This window comes from Aphis gossypii, chromosome X (assembly GCF_020184175.1).
Source record: "Aphis gossypii isolate Hap1 chromosome X, ASM2018417v2, whole genome shotgun sequence".
NCBI classification, from domain to species: Eukaryota; Metazoa; Arthropoda; class Insecta; order Hemiptera; family Aphididae; genus Aphis; species Aphis gossypii.
Window position 1 is genome coordinate 2,140,297 of NC_065533.1, and position 26,740 is coordinate 2,167,036.

The window sequence follows — 26,740 nt, forward strand, 5'->3', positions numbered from 1 at the left end:
CGCCGACCGGGCCGTCGGCCGTGCCTTGAGGCGGCGGCCAGACCGGTTGTCCAGTCGCGTTATCGCGGACGAGAAAAGGCAGCCGCGGTTGTTGCGATAACGACCGCGACAGTAACGTATGTTTCTTCTGTCCGACTTCTAAGAAGAACATACACCATTGGGAACGATACACTCTTAAATGCCACTTGAAAAGTCAGAAAACTTCTCAAGTCTGCAGGAGTTGCAGGAACAGTCTTGAAAGTCCCGTCAATTCCAACTGTTGTAACTGTGGCCAACTCTTCTCTAAATATCCTAATTGCATCCAGGTTTTCAAAAATAATTCCTTCGCTTGATCCATTGACTAGAAGTTCTTGTTGGAAGAAATTTGACAGTGGTGTCTGAAGCGTTTGACTGTAGGCAGCATTCTCTGGTCGGGTCAATGCTTCAGCAAGCTCATGGATGTCTTCGGGAATGCGTCCACCGTTTGGTTGACGTGACCTCTGCATCCTCTTCCATCTTCTCTGTCCTTGCATAAATGTGTAATTGTTAGCAGCTTCTGGATACCTAAAAAAATTCAATAAAATTTTTTTTAATTTGTTCAATACAATTGTTTATTTCACTATAAACTTACTGTCAAACCACATTTTTAACTACTAATACTAATATTGTAAAATAGTTTTAGGTATTTTAAGAGGAAACTGATGATAATGTATAGTTGTTTGACAATTGTACAACGATGATAAGTACAACATAACCGAGACCTAATTGATTTATTTATTATGTAAAGCTTATAACATATTATAATAACTACTAACCCATTAAATTAAAAGAAATATACCAAATAACATATAATATATTATTATTATATACTATATTATTTATATATTATTATTATTTTTTCTATATTATAGAATTGGAAAATTAGTTGTATTAAATTCAACAGTGCCTCTTAATAATAAATAACCAAGTAAATAACTTAGAACAAGGAATGTTTAACAACTTTATCATAATACTTGCAAATTTATCAGTTACCTACCTAACTGTGATTAAAATATATAAGTAAGCGAATAATGTTTAAATAAACGAAATAGTTAGTTAAATAAAATATTAATTCAAAAACTTACTGAACAATGCATTGTTGTATGCAGTCCTAACTGAAACAGACATGTTTTCAGGATCAATGCCCCTTGCACCAATTGCTTCTCCAAAAAGGCACAGTAAATTGATATCTGCAGTTCGTGGTTGTGTCGATTTCGAATTCTAATTCTATTGTCAACAGGTTCTGTACTTACCGATGCTGTACAAGGACAATAATCATGTACCTGACTTTTTTGCCTTTCACATACCAAATATATCCGGTTAATTCTGGCTTCGCGCTTGTAGTACTTAAAACCTAAATTATCAATATAAACCCTAGAACCATGATGAACCCCGGCGGGATCAGTCTGTAAGTAACTGGTACTTGATTCAAAGGATTATCTTCTGGATCTTCTTCTTCAAGCACTTCTTCATCTGCTGGAACTCTTTCATTTTCAAGTACTTTACTTCTTCATCGGTGAGTTCTTCATTCGGGTTGTTCTCGTAAACAACTGGACGAAAATAATCATGATCCAACAAATGAGCTGGGAGACCGACTTCTTCGTGATTGGCTGGAATGACATAGTCATGATCTCTCAATGCCATTTTACTATGCTAAACAAAACTTAAAAAATATTAAACAAACAAAAGAAATATATGTATAAATATAAAGTCGGTTGGTTTTAAGAAAAACCTTTTATATATACTTATAGGCAAGTCACAGAGATTGGTCTTGAGAAAAACCGTTTATTTCTTTTACTTACAGTAAAATCGCAGAAGTTAGTCTTAAAAAAAACTGTTTTTTTTTTTCTCGTAGGTAAGTGGCAGGTAAATGGTAGATATATCAGGCTATAAAATAAATTTAAAAATTTGTGTTAGTATCACAGTCATTCACAGATATGATAAAATATCTAATTAACATAATTATTTGTTTTGTTACATTTACATAATATTAACAACTCTTAAAATAATTCATTAATAATTATTCACTTTACATAAACTGAAGCTATTTCAGTTAGAACACATAGGTACATAATTTAGGTAATAAAAATAGAGATTAATTGTTAATCTTATTTTCAGTGTCTTCCACAGTTAATAATTTATGAATTATTAATAGAAAAGTTTTAAGTTATTTGATATGCTTTAAAATATTTGACTTAACAACATTGCAGATTCTTCCAGCCATAACTGCCATGCAATTTTTCAGACATATTCAATTTTCCTGAACAGAATAACTGTATAGTTATTAAAATATTCATAAAAATATGTGTAACTGTTTAATAAAAAAGACAAAGTTATGGTTAAGTTAAGTATTGCAATTTTCAAGATGTCATCAAAATAGCTATCATTATTGATTATACATAGTATTATACTATGTATAATCAATGCTATCATCAACCAATGATCATCACAACAAAATCCATGGTGTTTACTGCATTCAATATATTTGGAAGATTTTTGTAAGCAGCATTCAGTATTTTCAAATCTGTAATTATAGAAAATTAGAATATTTTAAACATTGTGACAATCAATCTGCAGAATTCTGTTCAAGTAATGATGATCAAAAGCACTGGTATTTAATTTAGATAGTGGCAATAGAAAAACTAAGTGATCAGTGATAGTTTTAAAATAATACATTATGATCTTTATTAATCAATAAAAATAACAATAATATTAATTCTTTTATTTCCCAACTATAGTTTAACAATTTATAAGATAAACAAAATTAAATTTCAGTTGTTAGACATTTCTAAGCCATTGGCTGTGTTCATAAAAATATTAAAAGTCTAAACAATATAATAACAACAATAATATTAATATATAATAATGTTGGTTAATACATATTAAAGAAATAAGTAAAAAGATAATGAGCAACAGAGCATGAAAAATAATTTTTGATTTAAAATAATAGAATGACAATATCTTTAATGTTTAATGTAGTTGGATAAACTTATGCTAAGCTAATTATATTAATAATAATAGTTTTTTTAAGATGATGAAAATTATAAAAGCTATGAGGGTTAATTTTAAATTTAATAACACCTAATGGAAATTGGAAGTGTGTTATTTGTAACATGTAAAGTATTATATGTAACATGTAAAGTATTATATTATTTACATTGTAAAAATAAGGAAATTATTTACTTTATAAGTATAATGATATATATTAAGCTGTTAATGTACAAAATACAAATAAATAATTATGTTGAAATTGTTTTACAAAAACGTGGTATTTGAGTCTATAGTTAGGTACGTAAATGTAGTACTTCCTAGTCGAAAAACTTATTAATTAGGAGTGCACATGCTATTAAGAAATATTTAATATTATCTAATAAACAATAAGAATAAAAAGATATATTACAAACAATAATTCATCTAAGAACATATTATTAAGGTAAAAATTAAAAAATATAAGTTTTACTTACGTTAAGATGAACCAAATACCAACTTCCTAATAAAAGCGACAAAGACAAACGTAAAATGACCGTTAAAGTTATTATAGACGGTTATTTGCTATTTAAAATTTTAACGGACGAAATTATTGATTAAACTGATTAAAACCTAACTTCACCAATATTAAAAGCTAACTAAACAGAGTTTTATTTTATAGGAGATTAAATTTCTCGGTATGAATTTTTGGAAAAATCACGATTGGTATTAAACTGATATTTAAATTTTTTATTTAATCTCTAGTAAACGATATGGGAATTGGAATTTTGTAGGTTGGTATGAGCCTTTTTTTTTTTTCTTATCAGGTTATTGTTTCAGTTATCATTTTCAAAATCGGGTGTAAACCCGCCCCCCCCCCTCAGATACTTGGCCCTACTGCGGACCTGCAGTCGTTGATTCTTTATAATCAGCTTGCCGCCCAGAAGTGTCCTACCCCTGCCCGTAACGAGCGTCTGGAGACAGCACCCTCGGAGCAGTTTTCCTTATCACAATACCATTATCAATCTAACCAACCAAATAACCGGTTACGTACGTTTGTCATACCATTCCTTTGGTTAATACTTTAATCAGTATAAATATTCCCTGGTTAAACTTTAAATATTAAATTATTTAAATTATTCCCATAACCCGCCACACAGGCACACAGCGATTCCCATTATTCCCAACCTCGGGTCTCGACCCAAATTACTAATTAGGATCGCAGAGGTTTTTATGATGGTCGCGAAATCATTACATACGTCTTACAATTTATATATTATTTATTTTATTTAAGTATTTTAGAATAGAATATAGATTATAGATAGATAATCAATAAATATAATAAATAATATATATATTTAACGAATTTGATGATAATAATAAATTAATTAATATTGAGTTTGCAATTAGGATTTTTTTTATGGGGGGGGGGGTCACCAAAAGTTGAATTAAAAATATTAGGGTATTGTTTACAGTGGTGTGCCCAGGAAATTTCAATGGGGGGGGGGGGGATATTTTTATAAATTTTTTGGTAAAAGTACATTTAAATTAATTATGGTTATCCAAATACAAAAATTGCTAAACATTATATGTTCATTCATGCATAATGAGTATCATTCTACATTAGAATTAATTTATGATTATTAGTAACTACAAATTACAATACAATGGCAAAACAGGACACATTAATTTAATTTAATAAGGCGGGATATTTTTACTATGAAATACATAATTATATACATAATTTAATTTTATCCCTCTGTGTTGAAGAATTTTAGTAGATGAGCATATTTATTTCCTCTCTTTCCAATCATTAAATACTACAATTAATTAACAAAATATTTATATATAATGTTATTAGTTTATTACTTCATCATAAATATAATGTACATTGTCAAAATAATCTAAATTATATACCTATATATAATATATTACATACCTATTTCACACTATCCAATAATTTTTAAGGCACGTTTCCCTATATTTTTTCTATTATTACCTAAAATAGTTATGTACTGCATTGTCTGCAGTATTGACATACCTACACACAGCATTTAATTAATACAGGTAAAACCTCTTTACAACTGTTATCTATATTACTTTTTATTACCTGTGGAAACTTTCTGATTTATAAATGTAACATTTTCTATATGAATACTTTGTTGTATGTCTGAATAATATTGGTTCTTAAATATTTTAGTAAATCGTTTTTTAATTTGATAATTTTTAAATATTTTAGCACATTGATTTTTGATATATTTTTTTAATTATGTATTTTGAAAGTGCATACTGTAGTATCCAATTTAAAAAAAAATATAATTTAGCTCGACATATAAAAGTTACCCACTTCACTGGAATTGAGAAAAATAATCCTCAGTTAGAAATAACTTCTCATAATTTTGCTTCATTACAAGGTAAAATATATGATGTACATTATATTTATGATGAAGTAATAACATTATATAAACATTTTTGTTAATTAATTGTAGAATTTAATGATTGGAAAGAGAGGGAAGAAATATGCTCATCTACTAAATTTGTTCAACACAGAGGGATAAAATTTAATAAAACTAAAACTGTAGCTACAAGAAAGTACTATTGTCATCGTTCAGGAGTATTTCATAGTAAAAATATGGGGAAACGTGCCTTAAAAATTACTGGATCGTGCAAAATAGGTATGTGTTATTATAACGAGGGGTACAAATAATTCAATTTATATCCTTAATAATAGATCAGATTATATAGATAACTTTAAACATTAAATGCTTTATTTTTCTAATTGGACTATTAGATCAATCCTGTCCTTCTTTTATTCGAACAGTAGTCACCGATAATAACGTTGTTGTAACTTATTGTAAGACACATCATGGACATCAGAATGATATAAAATTTCTCCCAATTCCTTCTTCTGTTCAGGAAACAATTGCTGGTAACTGTAACATTTTAATTACATTTTAATGTAATATCTACTATTTACTTATAACTTTTCTTATACATTACCAGATAAAATTAAAAATGGAGTGCCTTCTAATGTCATTATTGATCAAATCCGTGACAACTTTGATAATACAATTGAAAAAAAAACATCATAACTAGGAAAGATGTTTACAACATTTCCACTAAGTTTGGATTACTTCACAAGTATAAATTACACGATATTGATGCTCTGAGTGTGGATCTTCAAGTAAAAAAATTTGCCGAAAGTTCTTCAAATCCAATTTTTCTTTATAAAACCCAAGGAACAGAATATCATCCATTAGACTTAACGATTTTATGTTAATAATCCTTACTGAAGCTCAAAAAGCTGTTTTGCATAAATTTAGTAATGGAAAATTGTGTATAGATTCTACACATGGCACCAATCAATACAATTTTAATTTAACTACAATTGTAGTAATTGATGAATTTGGAGAAGGATACCCAGCTGCATTTTGTATAAGCACAAAAATTGACGAAGTACATATGAAAGTTTTTTTTTCAAAAATTAGGGAGGTAATTGGTTGCCTAACTCCAATGTATTTATGAGTGATGATGCGCCAGCATTTTGGAATGCATGGGTTAACACAATGTCGCCTACTCCTCAATATCATTTGTTGTGTAAGTGGCATGTTGACAATAACTGGCGCAAGAACTTAAAAAAAATCGCTGGTTCTCAAAATATAAAAGCTTATATTTATAAAACGCTTCGTGTATTACTAGAAGAACCAAATGAAAATCTGTTTGAAGAACTTTTAACTTCTTTTCTTAATAAATTAGAAGAGGAGCCAACATTGCATAATTTTAAAGCATACTTTGAGCGAACATATGTACATAGGAAAAAGTTATGGGCAGCTTGCTATCGGCATCAAATAATGCTTAATACAAATATGGTTTTAGAAGCTTTCCATAAAATTTAAAACATGTATATTTAAAGGGAAAAAAAATCAACGCCTTGATGTGTTACTATGGCATTTACTAAAATCATTGCGTGATAAAAACTTTGAACGACTAATAAAACTGTGCAATGGTGGAAAAGTTAATCACTACGTAAATGCTATTAATAGTCGTCATCGTTCTGCTGCTCATATTAATCTTCTGGAATTCAACAAATATCTGAAATCACTTGGTCTGTAACATCTGAAACTTTAAATCAAAATTATCTTGTTAAGAAACGTGAACCATGTGCATGTAAAATTATGTGTGTTGCATGTAAAGTGTGTGTTCATTTGTTTTCTTGTACCTGTTATGATTACACAATTAAGAATAATATGTGCAAGCATATCCATGCTGTAAAAATGAATATGGTTGACGATGAAGTTGTAATTTCAACAAGTGATGTATGTAATCCCATGATAACTGATGAAGTATGTATGAAAATTCCAATGACTCAACAACTGACTTCTGTATCCAAGGAATCCATTGGTAACAAACTTCAAGAATTTTATCACATGTTTGTGTCACAAGCAGGCACATTAAGTCCACAACAACTAATGAAAATCAATGCTTCTATTGATACCGGTTTAAGCATATTATATGAAGGAGAAAATAATTTAATAAAAAATGTAGAAAATCAAGAACCTGTTAATAAGAACGCAAAAAAACAGTTGCGGTTTTTTCAACCAAAAACAAAGGATAAAAGCACCAGAAGAACAGAGATTAAATAAACCTACACAAACAATAAAAAATCAAATTATAGATGATTTGAAAGGAAAAAACAAAACTCTCTACGTTCATACTGATTTTGACCACTCTTATACAAAATAAGATTACTAATTTAATAATTTAAACAATTTTAATTTTAGACTTCAGTGAAGAATAATTATTTTTTATATTTTTTTAATGACTTACCATATTTATTAATGTGAGTTTAGTGTTTAGTAAAACAATGTTGAATTATTATACAAAATTGAAATAAGTATTGTAATTTGTAGTAACTAATAATCATGACAAAATGACAAAATAATTATATAATATCAATATGTATTGGTATTTTCAATTTTGTTAAAGTTGCTAAAAACGTTAATATGCCCTTATGCCTTATGGTAATAAATAATAATTTAAATTTAATATCAATTATACTGATAAAGTATTAACCAAAGGAATGGTATTAAACATTGTAACCGGTATCTTGGTTGGTTATGTGATAATGGTATTGTGATAAGAAAAACTGCTCCGAGGGTGCTGTCTCCAGACGCTCGTCTGCCCGTACGCCGCGCTGTTATCTGCGAAATCGTCGCGGTACGAAAGGCAAGTGTTCGGCGGGGTGGTGTTACGTTATGTAATTACTTCCCAAGCCGTTTCACGGTTATTCTCAGTCGCTCGGAATTCCCTGTACGTACTATAATACTTTTTACGTAATCATTAACTTGGGAATCCTAGCTAACCGGAAAAACACACTTCTGGCTAAAATATCTTAATACTAATATAATATAAGCAATTTACCCGAGGTATGTGTCAGCGTTAAAAGAAAACGCTTACCTTTCTGAAGTCTTGCTGACGTTTGACTGGGAAGATTCCTCTTCGGGGAGCCAATTTGACACGACCTGATGATGGTAGTAGCGGCGCAGGTCGGTCGCGACGAGCAATGTGATTAAAGAATGAAGGTAACCCAAAGCCAACAAACAAAACACAACATCGTGGTGGATTCTACGCGTGGTAGAATTTATTATACGCACAGGGCGTGTAGCGATCACGAGTGTGAAATAAAAACAAAAAAACAATCAAACAAAAAAAAACTGTGTTAACACACGAAAATGTAGCCGTTGAAAAACGTGGTTGTAGTGTCGAACGATGACAATAGGTCGGAACAAAAAAAAATCATACGGAACGATGTTGTCCGGGTCACGGGCTTTGCAAAAGAGGCCGATCGCCGACGGCCGGCACTCGTCAGGCCCGACTTGTCTTCCCGTCCCGCCTAGCCTTTGCGGCGTAGAGGGAGAGTCGACGATGTCGCGTCATCGTCACCCGTGGTGGTGGTTGATAAAGTCGTAGACCGGTCGCTGCGGTGCCTGTACTTTGTACTGGCAGCCGTTGCGTACCGTGTCATAGTGCCCATCTGGTTAACTTGGAATTGGTATTTTTGGCACTATTTAGCCATAGCCGAGTTGTCGGTGAATAGGTCAAAGTGGCGGGCTTCTAAGTATGGTCTAAACTTGTCGGTCGCCCAGATTATCACGAGGCACTCGCGTTCTACCGCGGCGTACCTAGTCTGCGTGTCACTAAACTTTTTGTTTGCGTAGGCGATTATCCCTCTTTCCTCCGGTTTGTTACCCAGTTGGAAAAGAACGGCACCTGCTCTTATTTTGCTAGCATCGGTTTGTTGGCAGAACGGTTTTCCGTAATCTGGTGTCAACAGTTTCGGCGAATCGTACAATGTGTGTTTTATTTTAATAAATGCCGCCTGTTCTTTCGGTCCACGACCATTTAGTTCCCGGTTTGAACCTATTCGTTAGGGGTGCTATGGTGTCCTCGTAGTTGTCTACAAACTGGCTGTACCAGTTGCAGACGCCCAGGAACTTCCGTAAGTCCCTTATTTTAGTGGGTGGGGGAAATTGAATGATGCACTCTAGTTTTCCGGTTTTTTGTCTGTACAGTCGGTGTTAACTAGGTGTCCGAGAAATGCGATTTCGGTCGATCCGAAAGTGCATTTTTCGGTGTTGCAAGTTAGCCCTCCTTAGGAAAAATAACTATTACAGATCAATAGTTAACTACTTAAATTCAGTAGTTAACTACTCAAAATGAATAGTTCTTGTATAGTTATTACTAAACGCAAATAGTTAACTACTAAGTGGTTAATAGTTAGCTAGTCGTAAACTACTCATAACTAGTAATTGACTTATTAACTATTCACAATTTATAGTGAACTAGTATTAATTAGCATTAATTAATTAAATCTCCTAGTGTTCTCTTTGTCAATTTGTGACGCAACGCGAATGCAAGAAGAAGTAGTCCACTCTCCTCAGTTGTTACTTGCAGTTACTTAATAAATTATTTGATGGTATCATCTACAAGATCACTATCGTCCTATTACATATTTTAAAAATATGCATTGTAATTAATATGTAATAAATCACAATTGTTATACATAAGGTATTTGTTTACTAATTGTTTTATTACCAAAAATTCTTGTCGTGTATTATCATTATCTTCAATATTTTGGTCAATTAATGTATTAGGTACTTAAAACTCTATCAGAAACATTTAAATCTATTGTTAAAGTATCAGACCCATCTGTAAGATTTTCATTATTGTGCTGTAAAAATATAAATAGGTACATTATTACTAATTATTATGCAAACAAATAATACATAGGTAGTTGAATTCAAAATCTATTGGTGAAATAATTTATTATTTGTATAAACAAGTATTATAGGTACTGTATTTTAAATTAAGTAGGTAGGTACTCTATTTGAATTAACTAAACAAAAATATATTTAGGTATATGTTGTATTTTGTAAGTTGTACGTAACTTACAGATAATAAACAATAATAACTTATTTAATATACCTAGGCATATATCCAATTTCTTACATAGACAATATTTATAAAATTAAATTAATAAAAAAAAAAGCGGGCAAGTGAGTACCGCTCTGCTGTACATTAGGTGCCGTATGGATCATTATTATATATTATAGGAGTGTTAAATTTGAATCCAATGATAGTTATCATCGTATACGAAAAACGATTCTGAACGAAGATGATTTGTCAGCCTAGGATATAATTTCTAGTGGTTGGTGAAAAAGGTGGTTTATGTTTTAATGGCCTGAATACAACAATTTAAGTTCTTTTATAATAATTGTAAGCTAAACTTATGAAAAACCTTGTATTAAATTTTCAACTCTTAGCTACTTATAAAAAAATTTTTATGAAATATACCTACAAAATAATTTGCAAGTATTCATAGTTTTGACGAATTTTTGTCAAATTTGAACTTCAAATGCTAATTAAAAAAAATGTGCCTATGTATTCTTATAATTTTTAATCACTATAAGAATAACATATGAGGAACTTTGTATAAAATTTTCAAGTATTTTGATAAGGCCAAAAAGATTTTATCGACCCTTCAAAACAATTTCAGAAAATTGAAAATTTCAGTTGTCTATAAATACCTCAAAAAACTCAAGTATTTTGAAAATTAAATCAAGTAAATAAAATGCCAATCTAAATAACTGGTAAAATTTTCAAGTAACTACGACTTATACTTTTTGAATTATAACAAATATCAAAAATCGTTTGAGGCTAAATCGTTATTTAGCGCGGTTTTGTAAAAATTTCAAACACTCATAAAAATTTTTTGTCTGAATCCGGTACTTAGAGTTTTTTTACAGATATTTGAAGGAAAATGTATGGGAACCTTGTACCACATTTTCAAAACTTAGTTATAAAAGAAAAAATTTTATGATTTTTCAACTTCAAAATTACTTGCAAATTTTCGCGTTTTCGACAGATTTCGTAAAAATTGAACTATAAATGTTATAAAAAAAATTGGACTAACGATTTTAATTTTTTTTAGCACAAAAAAAGCAACTCATAAGAACCTTGTATTAAATTTTCAAAACTTTTTGGTCATCCAAAAATTTTTTATCCACTTTAAAATAATTTCTCAAAAAAATCGAAAAATTTCAGTAGTCAATAAATAACTCAAAAAAGTCAAAATTTTTTGAAATTTAACTATATACGGATACTACTGACATTAACATTTGGTGAAAATTTCAAGTATTTTCAGTGATTAGTTTTTGATTAAAACCATAAAAAAAAATCGATTTGGTCGAAAACTGGTTTTGCGGTAAATTGCCGTTTTTCCGTCATTTTTTTTTTGTTTTTTTCTCGATTTTTTTGAAAACTGTTGGAAAATGTTAACTTTTTACCTCTATAATGCACCAAGGATATTCACTTTTACATCGGAAACCACCCCCATAGTTTGAAATTGGAGCATTATTTCGACTAGTTATGCTGTACACAGACACAAAAACAAAAAAACACACACCATTGTAAAATCAATACATTCATCACTTCGTTCAGAATCTAAAAAATAATAAATAATATAATTTACTGATAATTCTTGATGATCCACATCAATGATTGAATTGATGTTCAAGTTGCAATTATCATTACCATTATTGTAAACAATTGGAACATTGTCTGCATTTTAATTTCTGCTTCTTTAAAAGCTAGAGCTAATATGTCTTCAGAATCTGTGATATCAAAGATGACTAATAATAATTCAGTTAAACAGAATGTTTGCAAGGTTGCTACTGTGGATTTATGTTACCAAATGTCACAAGAGTTGGTTCCAAATCAACCGTCCAATATACTGAAGGTGGGTTAAGAATAGTATAAAGATACATTTTATTCATTTAATGTTTTGTTTTATAAAGGTTAAATTTATTTGTATAGTTATGTTTTGTTAATTTAATTAAAGGATTGAAAAGGACACAGTTCTTGAAGATATTGCTTCTAGTGTCATTATAGACCAATCTAAGGTATTTGGTATACTAAGTTTGCACTAATATTTGTATGATTATTTATAACTATAATAATAAATATATATAAACTATTAAAATTAAGTAAATTACAATCTTTATTATATTAACTTCATTTTTTATAGATTCAGCTCATTTATTCTTTTATTTTTAAAAGGTTAAATTTATTTATATAGTTATGTTTTGTTCATTTATTTTAAGGATTCAAATGAAACTCGGAAAGCTGTTAGTAGTATAAATATAGGGCGTCTGGCTCCATTTTTCAGCGGAGATGAAAAAAGTTTGAGGGGGTATGGTCCCCTTGCAGTGTAAGAAATTCCCGCTGTAAAATGGAGTCAGACACCCCATAGTTTTTCTGAAAAAACGTGGGGCGTCTGGCTCCATTTTACAGCGGGGAATTTTTTACTAGGTAAGTAATTTTCCCTTCCACACGTTATTTGATTTGATTTCACATGCATTTCAATTTTTTTAATATAATCAGTTTAGTATATAACTATACATGCACAAGTAATATACTTAGTTTATAAATATGCGTTGAAACGATCATATCTGTGTAAATAGCATCTGTGTTTCACGTTTATTTAAGTTATTACATTTATTTCTATTCGTGATTAATTTAAAACATTTAGTTTGTTACTAACAGTTGAACAATTAAGTCGTGTTATATTTTTTTTATTATTTCTCTGGTAAATTAACTTATTGATTTGTTTTTTTAAAGTATTTATCTTGAGCTTTATTGAAACCATGAATTTACAGAGATTTTCCAACGATTTTCCATCTTAAGTTTATTTAGTACGAAATAATTCATATCCAGTACATTCAGATTATACCACATTTATGTCAAGATTAAAAACATATAACTCATATCCATCTACTTCATGTCAAAATAAATATTCGTTATCTGAATCTGGTTTAAAATATACCGGTGTAAGTGATATAGTTGAATGTTTTTTCTGTGGACTTGTCTTACAAAAATGGTCAAACGATGATATACCATGGGTCGAACACGCAAAATGGAATCCTAAATGTATATTTGTATTACTATGTAAAGGAAATGAATTTATAGAAAATGTAAAAACGAATATGTAAAAGCTAGCCATGTTTGTGATTGTAAGTCTAAATCAAATGATATTACTTGCTAGTTTACTTTGATGTTTCTTATTACTTTTATAATTTATTTGTATTTCAAAATAAATATTATAATAAATATAATTATATTATATTTTATTTATTTTTTTAATATATTCAACTTAATTGTGTTAATATTTGATTTTATACCTCGTGAACTAGTTGTCAAGTAAGATAACGCGTCTAATTATAATTAAATATATTAGATTTAAAAAAATTGCAGTTTCGGGTTCGACAGATCAGGTAAGTAATTCTCCCTTCCACACGTTATTTGATTTGATTTCACGTTCACTTAAATTTTTTTAATGTTAATCTTAATCAGTTTAGTATATAACCACACATGTACAAGTAATACACTTAGTTTATAAATATGTGTTGTAACGATCATATATGTGTAAATAACATCTGTGTTTTACGTTTATTTCTATTCGTTTTTAAAAATTATCATCAGAAATCGTCTATATCAAAAAGATCACGTCGTCATACAATCTGATTCCTTCACAGTGGCGTATCCACGGGGGGAGGGTTGGGGGGTTAGAACCCCCCCCGCCATGAACCTAATATATTAAATTAACTTTTATATAAAACACAGGTTTTTCTTTAACACTTTATATTTTTTAAATTTGACTTGGAAATCATATTAAAAGATTATATAAACGTATTATACACAAGCGACAGTGCGACACACACACACACACACACACACACACACACACACACACACGCTATACGCGTACAAATAATTGCTATCGGATTGCTATCGGTCGTCTAGTCCAGATAACGGCGATATCATTATTTGTATTCTAAGTTTATTTATAGGTTCCTATTGCGATTGTGGCTGGACACTCATTTGACAAAACTACACAAGCACATTATTGTGTACAGCTGTAGCTAGTTGGTACCTCACTGTTTTACTTCATTTAATATCGTTTGTATTATATTATACTCTTAAATAATTTTGTTTTATTTTAATTTGATATCATTCCAATAAGACAATATATAAGCAGACTGTGGACGTCTAAACATTCCATCATGGTAAGATATTTTGAAAATTTAATTTTAAATAACATATAAAATTATAAAATAATATAAATAATAAAATATTTTGCATATTATAAATATATAAAATACGTAATATTATTTTATTGATTTCCTAATGGTTATTATTATAGGCAAATTCTCAAACAAATAAGCAGACTAGAAAAATTAATTCTTTTTTTTTACCTGAGTCCAAAAAACTTATGTCAACTAAACATCCAAATACCGAAAACGTTGGAATTGGTTGGCCTATTCTGAAAAAGATGATGGCGCGTACTGTAAATATTGTGTTTTGTTTGCTGAAGAGGGCGGAGGTGTTGGTAAACAACCTTTTGGTAGTTTGATAAAGAAACCGTTTAAAAACTGGAAATCTGCTATTGAAGTATTTAATAATCATACAAATTGTGAATATCATAAAACTTGTACTCTAAAAGGAACATGTGCCAAACAAGTTTTAGAAAATAAAGTTGAACCTATAGATATCCAAATAGATTTGGGAATAAAACGTTAAATAATTGAAAATAGAAAAAATCTTATTCCCATCATTGAAACAATCGTTTTTTGTGGCAGACAAAATCTTTCTTTAAGAGGTCATAGAGATAGTGGTCCCTTGTATTTAACGGAGCCTAATGAAAATGATGGAAATTTTCGTTCATTGTTGAGATGTCGTGCTAATAGTGGTGATTTAGCATTAAAAACACATTTAGAAACATGTTCTAAAAATGCTCCCTATACGAGTCCAATGATTGCTAATGAAATAATTTCAACATGTGGGGACGTTATTTTAAAACAAATAGTCAGTAAAATTAATGAAGCAAAATGTTTTTCGATATTAGCAGATGAAACATCTGATATTTCTGGTATCGAACAATTTTCTTTGAGTGCGAGATATTTTAATAATGGTCAAATTAATGAGGACTTTCTACTGTTTGTTCCGGTTACTGATGTCACGGGAAAAGGCCTTGCTAGCACTCTGTTAGCTACGCTTGATTTGATCGGGATAGATCGCAAATACATGATTGGCCAAGGGTATGATGGTGCTGCCGCTATGAGTGATGTATTTCATGGTGCTCACGTTTATGTTCAAAAAAAATGTCCACTAGCAATATATGTACATTGTGCATCTCATAGTTTAAATCTTGCTATTTCTGACGCGTGTAATATTACTTCAATAAGAAACTGTTTAGGAAGTATTGAGTCAATTTATAATTTTTTCAACTCACCAAAAAGACAAAATATTTTAACAACATCTATTCAAAATATTGTACCTATTTCATCTCATCAAAAGATAAAAAAAATTATGTCCAACACGTTGGGTTCAGCGGCATGATTCAGTAATAATTTACCTAGAGTTACAAGATGCTGTAATTGATGCTTTAAAAAAAATAGCAGTTGGGTCGAAAAAAATACATCTTCGTCAGCAAATCAATTGCATTTTGAGATTAATAACTTTGAATTCCAGATTACTATACACATAATATCAACAGTATTTGCTGTAAGTTTACCACTAAGTAAACTTTTACAAACACCTGGATTTGATTTATCTCATGTTATAAATATGGCTGATAATTCTATTAATATTTTAAAAGAAATAAGAAAAAATGTTGAAAAAGAATTTAAATTAATATTTGAAAGAGCAGAAATATTTTGTAAGAATTCCAATATCAATATTTCTTTGCCTCGTCGAGTTAGTAAACAAGTACATCGAGATAATACACCTGCAAATACGCTTGAGGAATATTACCGAGTGACAATATTTATTCCATATTTAGATAATTTTATAACAATAATAAGTGATCGTTTATTAAAACATAAATCTTTATTGATGAACTTTAATTGTTTGTTTCCGATTAAAGAGAATAATATTCCAGATACTTTTGAAAATAACATAACAGATTTAGTACAAAAATATTCTCAATTATTACCATCTTTTTCTTCTTTAGTAGTTATTGCAGAACATAGATTATGGTGGACTTCTCTACAAAATTTTTCTAAAATTCCATCTAATTTATCAGAATTACTAAATAATTGTAATGAAAATTATTATTCAAATGTTTACAAACTTTTAAAAATCGTGGCAACTTTACCCATTACAACAGCTACTGCAGAAAGGTCATTTTCCACATTACGACGATTGAAAACCTATCTCAGAAATACCATGGCAGAGAACCGTTTAAATAGATTAGCTCATCTGAATATCCACAGGACAATTGAAGTTAATCCAGAAGAAGTGTTGAATGAATTGGCAAAAAGAAAAAGAAAAATTGATTTAGTATTGTAATTAGGTGATAACTATTTTAACCCTCAAATTTTCATTATAATATGTATATGAATTGTATAAATAATTTTTAATAATTTTTATTTGTTTAAACACAATAAATTGATCTATTTAATTGTTTTAACATAATATATTATATTTTTACAATTAAGTAAATTTAAATTAACTGAAACCCCCCCCATAAAAAGTTCCTGGATACGCACCTGTTCCTTCAATTGTTGTCGCAAAATCAATATTCTGTATTGGACCTTTTAACAAGAAAATTGTAACGGTTGGATTTTTGGTTAATAAAACGATTTCTGTTATTGTAATTCTAGAATGTAATGTTACTAAAAAATTGTTAACCTTCGATTTACTTCAGTGGTGTACACTAATGTGTGATAGCAATTATAGTTCAATAACTAATAACCTACATACTAATTGTAAACGTGTGAAAATAACTGATAACAAATATTATTCAGTCAATTTAAATCAGTTAACTATTAAATTGCATGTTAATGATCATTTTATTACCTTATCATATACTGATTTACATCGTTTAAAACAATTATAACAATGTATCGATTCACATATTATAGAAAAGCAGAAAAAGTTGGTTTCATATCAGTCAACTTTTGATACCGTATATTCATTAATTAAAGCAGACATCAATAGAATATTGATACCATCATCTTGTCAGCTAAATGATTTTACTAATCAGTATATTCAAAATTTTGACTTAACCATGTGTTGTATACAGAACGATGATTCTTGTTTTATATATGAAATACTTCAATTCCACAATAATTCACTATTTCACTATCAGATATGATATTATATGATTTAATGACGATTTAAAATAAAATTTGTATTGAACTTTATACCATTATAATTGTTATAATTACTCTAAGAATTGATTTCAATATTATAGTAAAAAAATAAGATTAATTAATTTTATCAATTTTAATAATTTTATTAAATGTTATAATTTATATTATCAATAAATAGTTTTCACTTTTCACATTATAATATATTTGCATTTTATTTTTTGCTGTTTTTTACAATCTTTCGTTTTGGATCTGATGAACATCGATTCAAAATTGAACGAATAAGTTCGTTTATTTTATTTGATATTTCATTATCAGCAGGATAGGTATTGCAAGTATACAACTTCACGCTAGCTTCAGAATGTTTCCATCTATTATAAAAAATCATTATTTAATAATATTCGTAATATGTTTTATTATTTAATCATGTTATAGTTAAATATCAACGATAAAATCCTCAATCTTATTATTTTAATTAGAATTTAATAATTTATTAGTGTTGAATAATAATAGGTAACGGTCAAATTAAAAAAAATAATCTGGTGATCAATAAATGATTGTATCGCTGTTGTTTAACTATAGTTCATCATTTAATCATTGGTTTTTTTTATTATGGTTTTTACCTTTCAAGTGACGGAATGTCCTTTATAGCACTAGTTTTATAATGTTGGATGACGTATTAGTCATCGCATTTTGGCACTACTGAACACCGAATCGTATACGTGTAATTTCCTTCCGTCAATGTTATTGAGTTTGAAAAGTTATCTTCAATATTTCCTTTCGAAATTACACTAGCTAAGGCATCCTTGTACGTATTTCTTTTATCTATTGATTCTGTTCGCTGCTATACATTCATATATATTTATATTAAAAATGAATGTGTGTGTGTGTGTGTGTAAAAAAATAATACAATACAAATTATTACCTTTCCAGCCTTAGACATTTTAACTTTTGGTTCAGTATCATTTTTTCTTTTTTTATTCTGCATTTTTACCGGTTTTAAAGAAGATGATAGTGTTAATAGCATATTACTTTCGTTCTATTATCTCCTTATATAATAAAGCGTGAAGAAGTTCGTTTCCTTATAAAAAGAATGCGCCTCGGTCGCCGTTTTTATGCTCCATGGCCCGCCGCCGTCGTTATCGAAAACGGACGGTTCTCCCGCCCCCGTCTGGATAACGCGTTTTTCTTACGTTAGGTTCGATTATTACGCGGGTTTTCGACGATTTTAACGTTTTTTTTTTTTTTTTTTTATCGGCTGTTTGTTATATTATAAAACGTTATATTAAACAGACAATTAATATTAATATAAGCTTCATTACACACGAATTATACGGAATTTTTTTATTTATTCACACACACACATACATATAAAATTGATATGTTTCTTAATATAAAAGCAGTTAGGTACAGGTATAGTCAAAGTTGTAATTGCAAATATTCTTAATCATACCTAAGAGTTTATGACACTTTTCTTATAGTATTTTATTATGCGTGTCCTTTAAATTGATTATGATGGAATGTGTAATACGTTTTAATGTATACTGTAACAATTTCTCTGAATAAATTATATATATTTAAATATTGTTATATATTGTATTGTACAATTGATACCTATTTGATTTGTTTTAATGTTTTGCCTAATATATTGGACTATGATGTAATATTATAATAGATACCTACAACACACTGACACTATACATAATATGCGGTGTTCTCTGCGGTCCGGAAACGGCTTAAGGGCTCGACGTTCGACTCGATTTCCCTTCTCAAACTGTAGTCGATGGGTTTAGGCGTTAGGTCCCCGTGCTGGATTGTCAGGTTCGAATCCCGCTCCGGGCGGTTTCGTGGTCGATCCGACGGCGGCGCTTTAAAACGCATGGCCGCCCGGACTCACTCGATTTTTTGCATTTTTTTCCGATTTTTTTTTTCGTTCTTTCGTTTGATTGTCGAGAGTTAAACACCGTTTAATAATATATTACACATACCTACGTATATTACTGGAATATTATATATTTTATAGTTTCCCATATATTTACTACCTATACGCTATTTATGTATATTTATTATTTTTTGAACTCTGCAATATTGTATACATGGGTAATTATATAATTTAGGCGGATTTGTTATTCAATTCCGATATTCCACTCATTCGAGTGTATGTTGTAGTTGGATTTAATTTTACTTGATAAATTATACTTACCCATATCATAAATATAATTGTGTTTATATTATATACGTAAAGGTTTATCTCGAGTTTTTGCACACCGATGAAATGCAATTGTTATTACACATTAAAAAAAAAGGAGATTTCGATTTTATTTCACGTGGCTTTATATTATGTTTATATTTATATTGTCATCTTCGCAGTCCGATATTAATTGGACGTCAACGGCGGCCGTGTTAGATTTAATCTTTGGGTATAGTAATACTATCTTATCGTCGATAAGATTTCGACTTGACGAATTGTAAATCTATTTATTGTTGGTAAATTCGTTATACTCAATTCCAAATTAGTATTTATTAATTATCAGTGTAGGTACATCATTACTATACGCCTTCACTTCCACAGTCGGCGTATTATTATTAAATACGTACAACTTTAAATATGCGAATGTATTTAAAAATTTTGCTTATTAGGTATATTTGTGTTCATAGAAGACCAATACCTTATTGAACCCCTTAAATACATATATTATGTTTGGGAAGTATTAAGAACACCAATATCATAGACACGGAAAATACGTATATAATAATAAGATGCAATTGCACAATATACAATATGAGTAGGTAGATATACCACAACGTTATACAATATATAATATGTATATATATGTATTTATGTAGTGGTAAGACATAACGTACCTAATTAAAAAAAAATAAAAAAATTCCAATGTATGGTACTACAGCACTAATAAACATTTATTAACATAATATGATATACCTAGGTATACAATATATTTAGTTGTACAAAACGTATGAAAATATAAATGTATAATACCTATAAAAATGAAAAAAAATAGGTACGTGTTGTATGCGATTTAATGAATGTTTTACGGTGCGTAAAAAACAATTTTTATTATATACAATAAACATTTAAAATCGTTCAACAAAGTAGATATACAACGATATATAACATAAATAGGTAAATGCTATGTGTACGAGATAATGAAATTTTGAATTTGAAAAACATTTAAAACCATTTGACATTAACAAAGTAGGTATATAATGATATATAATTATATGTGTTTTTATTATAAAAATGTTCTCAATATTAATAAGTGGGAAATGTTAAAAATATTTATTATTATTATTATTATAATATATAATATAATACAATATTTGATCGGTTTGACTCTGTGATATTGTAATTAATTTGTACATCACAAAACATCTGTCATCTATAAGCACCATGTATGTTTTGTACTACTGTTTTTTTTTTTAACTTATATATTATGAGACGTTATGCTTAAAATGCTGGTTTAATGTAAACCAGTTATCTAAACATTATACTTACTCATTCATCTTTTCACTTACAAAGCATTATTGCTTTTAATTGGTTCTGAATAAACCAATACATTTTATTTCAATAAATTGTCTTATTTTTATTTAACTACTTATTATATTTGATTAATGCTGAGTTATAAATTATAATTATCAAACAATTATACCTATACTGTTTGTTGTTAATATTCTTTATTTTATTTATCTTTCCTTCACATATATTAATAATACTGACTATATAACGAATACGTGACACTGGTCAATTATGTAAAATATTATTACATTATTTTAAAATTTATTATGTAAATGATGATGTATTTAAAAGTACATACTACAAAGATTTACTTTAGGTGATGACCGATTGCTAGACCCCCCCTCAAATACTTAATTTCTATTCTATCGTGTAATTCTTTTGTATTTCAAAATTAATTTGAATTCAAATTTCAAATATTTCAAATACCTACAATAAAAAATAAAAAAATAAATTAAAATTGTAGAAAAGTCAACTCAAATACTTATTGTTGTATTCATTATAACTAATGCCAATTTTAATTTTACTTCATAATACATATTATTATAATCTATCCTACTGCGGCGATTTGATAAACACGGCCACCCGAACGCTCTAAATTTATTGCATTCTTTTCAAGTTATTTTTTGATTTTTTAATTTGAATTTTGAAAATTAAAGCTATTGCTTTCTCTTATACTAGCGGTTCTCAGAATTTTTTTTTTTGCGTACCACTTAGGTGTATTATTAATCAGTCACGTACCACTAATGACTAAAAATACAAATTGTACAATTTAAATACTTTACTTTTTAGTTAAATACATTTATTTTAAATAATATGGCAGTAAAATATTGCAACATAATTATTTTTATTCATTAGTTTTTACTTTTTTAAAATAAAATATGAATTAAATAACAAATTTTCAATGAGATCAGAATCGAATATTTATTTTTAATTTTCCGTTCTACCACCACGTGGCCTTACGCGTACCACCATGTAGTCTTTCACGTACCACTAGTGGTACGCGTACCACAGTTTGAGAACCGCTGTCTTATACGATAAAATACATACGTCTACGATTTTTTTTTAATACCATATTATTACGATTATTATTAGTATAATATAAAGTGTAGTACTACAACGCGTTAATGGAGTACATTTTGAATTTTTATGTTTTCAATTTTTATGACATTTGATATGTTTTATATAGTTTCCTACATATCAAAAATAACATCTGTTATATTCTGAACTTTGACATTAAGAGGTATGAAAATTATGGATTTAACTTTCGGACATCGATTTACATCATATATTATGATGACTGATAGCTAGACATTCAACTACCATTTTCACTAAATAAATTTTATAATATGAAAAAAAGAACCAGGCATGCGATGGAACACGGTATCAGATTGTTCATATTATACTATATTGGCATTATAAATCTACTATTCACGCATTGTCCGCGATCCGACGCAGTCGGATTGCCTACGTGGTGGGTGGGTTTAATGGCGTTTAATTCGATTTTTCCCAATGATAACTGACAACTCGACTTGAATGCTCACAATATGTTATTCGACTTTATACTTATAATCCTACAATACAACATTAGACTTTCGACGTCGGAGGCGCAGGCATCACGTGATGTGATGATTGATAGCTAGACACTCGACTATCATTTTCGCTAAATACATTTTTTTATATACAAAAAGAACAGGGCATGCAATGGGAAACGGTATTACACCAGTTAAGGACTGATAGCTAGACACTCAATTACCATTTTTCGTATTTATTTACTCGGCTTGAGTACTTTTCTTACTTTTTTAGTGTATGATTTCTTTTCTAGACACCCGATTACAATTTCCGACCGAATTCCTGATAGCACGATTTTCTCACGACCCCCTCGAAGGCGCCGAAGGCGGCTTCCACCAGCCCAAAAATCGAGGCACACCGACCCTCTCAAAGGTTAGGTTAGGACCCCCTCGGCTAATTCCAAACCACCGGAGGTTAGGTTAACTAAAATTGTGACTACTAGACTTTTTACGATATTTTCTTTACAGTCCCGTCTCCGATCTAGGGTACTCACTTAGACCGAATATCACTTAGACCGAATTTCACTTAGACCGAATTTCACTTAGACCGAATTTCACAGCAGAGCGAGGCACACCCGGCTAGCAGGCTGGCCTGCTAGTTTACTAATAATACATTAATATCATACACACACGTCACACATACATAAACAAATAGGTATTGGTACTTACATCATCATTTGAAGAGCTTTCGCCTGCAGACACATTAGTATAGTACGACATATAATTTTATATATATATATATTTTTTTTTTAAATATACCTTAAATAAAAATGATAATCAGTATAAGTTTAATTTGTAATATAACAGATTGTTTAAAAAACATTTACCTGATCAAATTGTGTTACTTGGTTTGTTATCGACTTGTTGCAAACAGATATATTATGGTATGAAATGACGAAACATAAAATTTATAGACAATGTTGAGATTTAACACTAACTATAATCAATGTCTACTGATCACTTATATACAGATTTGTAAGGTTGTGGTATCATATGGCGTGATCATAGTTTTACCTATTCTATAAAAAAATAACTGTAGTCAAAGTTTAATATAGCGTGATCATATTTTTACCTAATCTATAAAAATATCTGTGATCAAAGTGTAATATGGCGTGATCACATATCACACCATTGGATCAGACTATAAATCTGGTTCATAGTCATTCAATATTTATAGACTTATAGTAATTTACAAAGTGCTCTTGAGTTGGTTAAAGCATTGATTTTATAATATACAGATGAGCCTATAGGAGTTATTGGAAACATGTTTTTAGTTTAATTAAAATCCGAGAGGTATCGTTATTATATTTGTAAACATGACACGGTCGTGTCGCACGAATACCGCGATCTCACCCGCTAGACCCCCTTGCCTAGGTATCACCACTCGTTCGATAATCAATCGGGACACCCGAGCGATTAATCGAACCAGTTTCTGAGTCGGCGATGAGCCCCGAAGCTCCCGCGGCGTGAGTGACGACCGCCGAGAGCTTCGGTGGCGTTTGTCTGTCTTTAACCGCGCGTTACGCTACGTCTCCGTCCGCCGATCATCAAACCGCATCTAGTAGTGACAGTCGCATATTAGTTATTATATATTATATATATATATATATATATAATATATAAGATATATATATATATCTTCTTTTCTTTTATCCGTGCCTCCGATATATGATATTGTTATTCTAAACGCACAGTTTGTTTTTTTATTATTATTAGTATTATTATTATATTAACTTTTCCTTAATATCGTATATACTTTTTTGTTGTTTTATTTCTCTTTCGTTTTCTTTTCCTATTATTATTAATATTATTTGTGCTACGTGACAAACAATTATATTATATTATTAATTAAGAAATCTATTTATATAGACAATAGACACCTTGAAACTTGTTCAGGTTATACCGGCATGTCACTATTTATGAATTGGCCGGTTTCGCGTATTATCAGTTTATTACAACCTGTAATATTGTATAAACAGGAATAATAACGCCAATAAAGAGTATATAAAACAAAAAAAGTAGGTTATTCTTCAAAAAAATACACATAATCAGTTTACAATATAATTTGTTGTAATTTGATATTTTTATCGAATTACAATACTGAATACAATAATCAAATTAAATTTACTATACATACTTATAATAATAATATTAATAATTACTACAAATTAATTTAAATTTATAATTAAACAAATAACAATTGTAATTCGTAGGTATATACAAAATATTGATGGACTGCTGTAAATAATATTGTCATTTATTAAAATTATAATATTTGTCATATCTTGTCAATACAAAAAAAAAAAAACTATCAGTTGCTATAATCAATAAAACAAAAATTCTATCAACATTACTTTAAAATATAATCTATGAAAATAAGATCAAATTTTTACCAACATAAATTTTTATAAGTTTACAAATTATGTACACAATTTAAAATTATAACATTAAAAATCTTAAAATATGTATTGTATTATTACAATGTTTATTATAAAATAATAAAATAACAATTGAGTATAACTTTGACAATTAATAAATATAAAATTTAACTTTTTTAAACATGACTTAAAATTTTTAATTTTTTAATCTTTGCTAATTTAGATGTTGTTGCATATAGTTGAGTTTTTTAAATTATAGGCATTTGTAACGAATATTCTGATATATTCTATTTAGAGGGAGACCTTTTGACCGTGACGGATGTGGTTACGCAAGGGTGACCAGACGTCCTCTTTTACGAGGATTTGTCCTCTTTTTATGAATGTCCTCGTTTGTCCGGGCTCTTTTAAATAAAAAGTCAAAATGTACTCCTTTTTAACATATATTTTGTATTCAGTACTTCAGTGGGAAAAATTATGATTTTGTATTTTTTTTTAAATAATTTTTAGATGTGGTAATAAAATATTATAAGGTAATTCTCATGGTTATAGATAACATTCTGATTATAGGTTGCCGTAGATCACAGATATTAATTATTATATATCTGTGCTATAGATAGTATATTGTGGTGATTAATGATATGATATTGTGATAAGATTTAGAAGAATTATTCTGTGGAAGAATTTTCTTTAATATTATCTTTATCACAATATTGAATATAGTATTGTTATTAATAGAACTAACTATAGAATTGGAATATTATGCTAATATAATCCCATATTTTATAAAATATATTTATTAACCAAGATTTTTTAATAAAATTGCTAATAATTAATACCTATACATAGTCATTATTATTTATTTTTAAAAATGCCAAAAAGAAAATGTTTCTTGAATGATCGACTAAAAACATTATATAAATGTTTTGTTGATGACCGTGACGTTAGCGAAGCCAAATGCATCATCTGTGATTGTTATGTTTCAGTTGCAAATAAAGGTATGTTTTCCAACAACTGATTTATATATTTTAAATTCATTAATATGCTTAATATTAATATTACATTTTTGTCAGGATCTTATGATTTAAAAGCTGATTTAGACACAACTAAACATAAGTCAAGAATAGCTAGTTCTGCGGTTTCATCATCTGTCAATTTAGATAATTTTGTTATTAATAAAAATACACCTGAAATTTTGAAAGTTAGTGCAGTGGAGGGTACACTTGCATTTCATACTAGTAGTATATAATAGGGCATTCTGATGCCTGAGCCCTTGAGCCCTTGAGCCTTGAGCCGCTGATCATCACACCACACCACCACACCATGACCCCCTACCGCTACCCGCTCCCACACGTACATGACGTATTTTTATCTCCCCCTACCACCACCCGCTACCACACGTACATGACGTATTGTTACCACCTACCACAGACCCCGCAACTACGTGTGTGACGTATTTTTACTCCGCCGCCGTGGTAATCAATTACGCTTATCATTTTATTGTACACGCACCATATTACCGTACACGCACTATATTACCATACTCACACCATATTACCGTAC

The 26,740-nt window shown here is 29.3% G+C and overlaps 2 protein-coding genes and 1 pseudogene across 2 annotated transcripts; 1 reads left to right on the top strand and 2 right to left on the bottom strand.

Annotated features, from left to right (window-relative positions):
* Positions 1-59: 59 nt before the first annotated feature.
* Positions 60-612, bottom strand: LOC126552271 (uncharacterized). The gene has a single exon (XM_050206966.1). The coding sequence runs from the start codon at positions 510-512 to the stop codon at positions 60-62; it is 453 nt and encodes a 150-aa protein (XP_050062923.1). The 5' UTR covers positions 513-612.
* A 479-nt stretch (positions 613-1,091) lies between these two features.
* On the bottom strand, positions 1,092-2,140 carry LOC126552272 (uncharacterized; annotated as a pseudogene).
* A 10,005-nt stretch (positions 2,141-12,145) lies between these two features.
* On the top strand, positions 12,146-26,426 carry LOC126552273 (zinc finger MYM-type protein 1-like). The gene is made up of 7 exons (XM_050206967.1): positions 12,146-12,283; positions 12,396-12,446; positions 13,798-13,817; positions 15,183-15,802; positions 16,469-16,642; positions 26,164-26,175; positions 26,251-26,426. Exons 1-7 carry the CDS (start codon positions 12,146-12,148, stop codon positions 26,424-26,426), a joined length of 1,191 nt encoding a protein of 396 aa, XP_050062924.1.
* The last annotated feature ends 314 nt before the right edge of the window (positions 26,427-26,740 follow it).

Coding starts and splice junctions, on each gene's coding strand:
- LOC126552271 (XM_050206966.1), bottom strand. CDS start 512: ATGCAAGGACAGAGAAGATGGAAGAGGATGCAGAGGTCACGTCAACCA.
- LOC126552273 (XM_050206967.1), top strand. CDS start 12,146: ATGTCTTCAGAATCTGTGATATCAAAGATGACTAATAATAATTCAGTT. Junction 13,818..15,182: donor TTTCGGGTTCGACAGATCAG/GTAAGTAATTCT, acceptor TTTTTGTGGCAG/ACAAAATCTTTCTTTAAGAG. Junction 15,803..16,468: donor AATAAGAAACTGTTTAGGAA/GTATTGAGTCAA, acceptor TTCCGATTAAAG/AGAATAATATTCCAGATACT.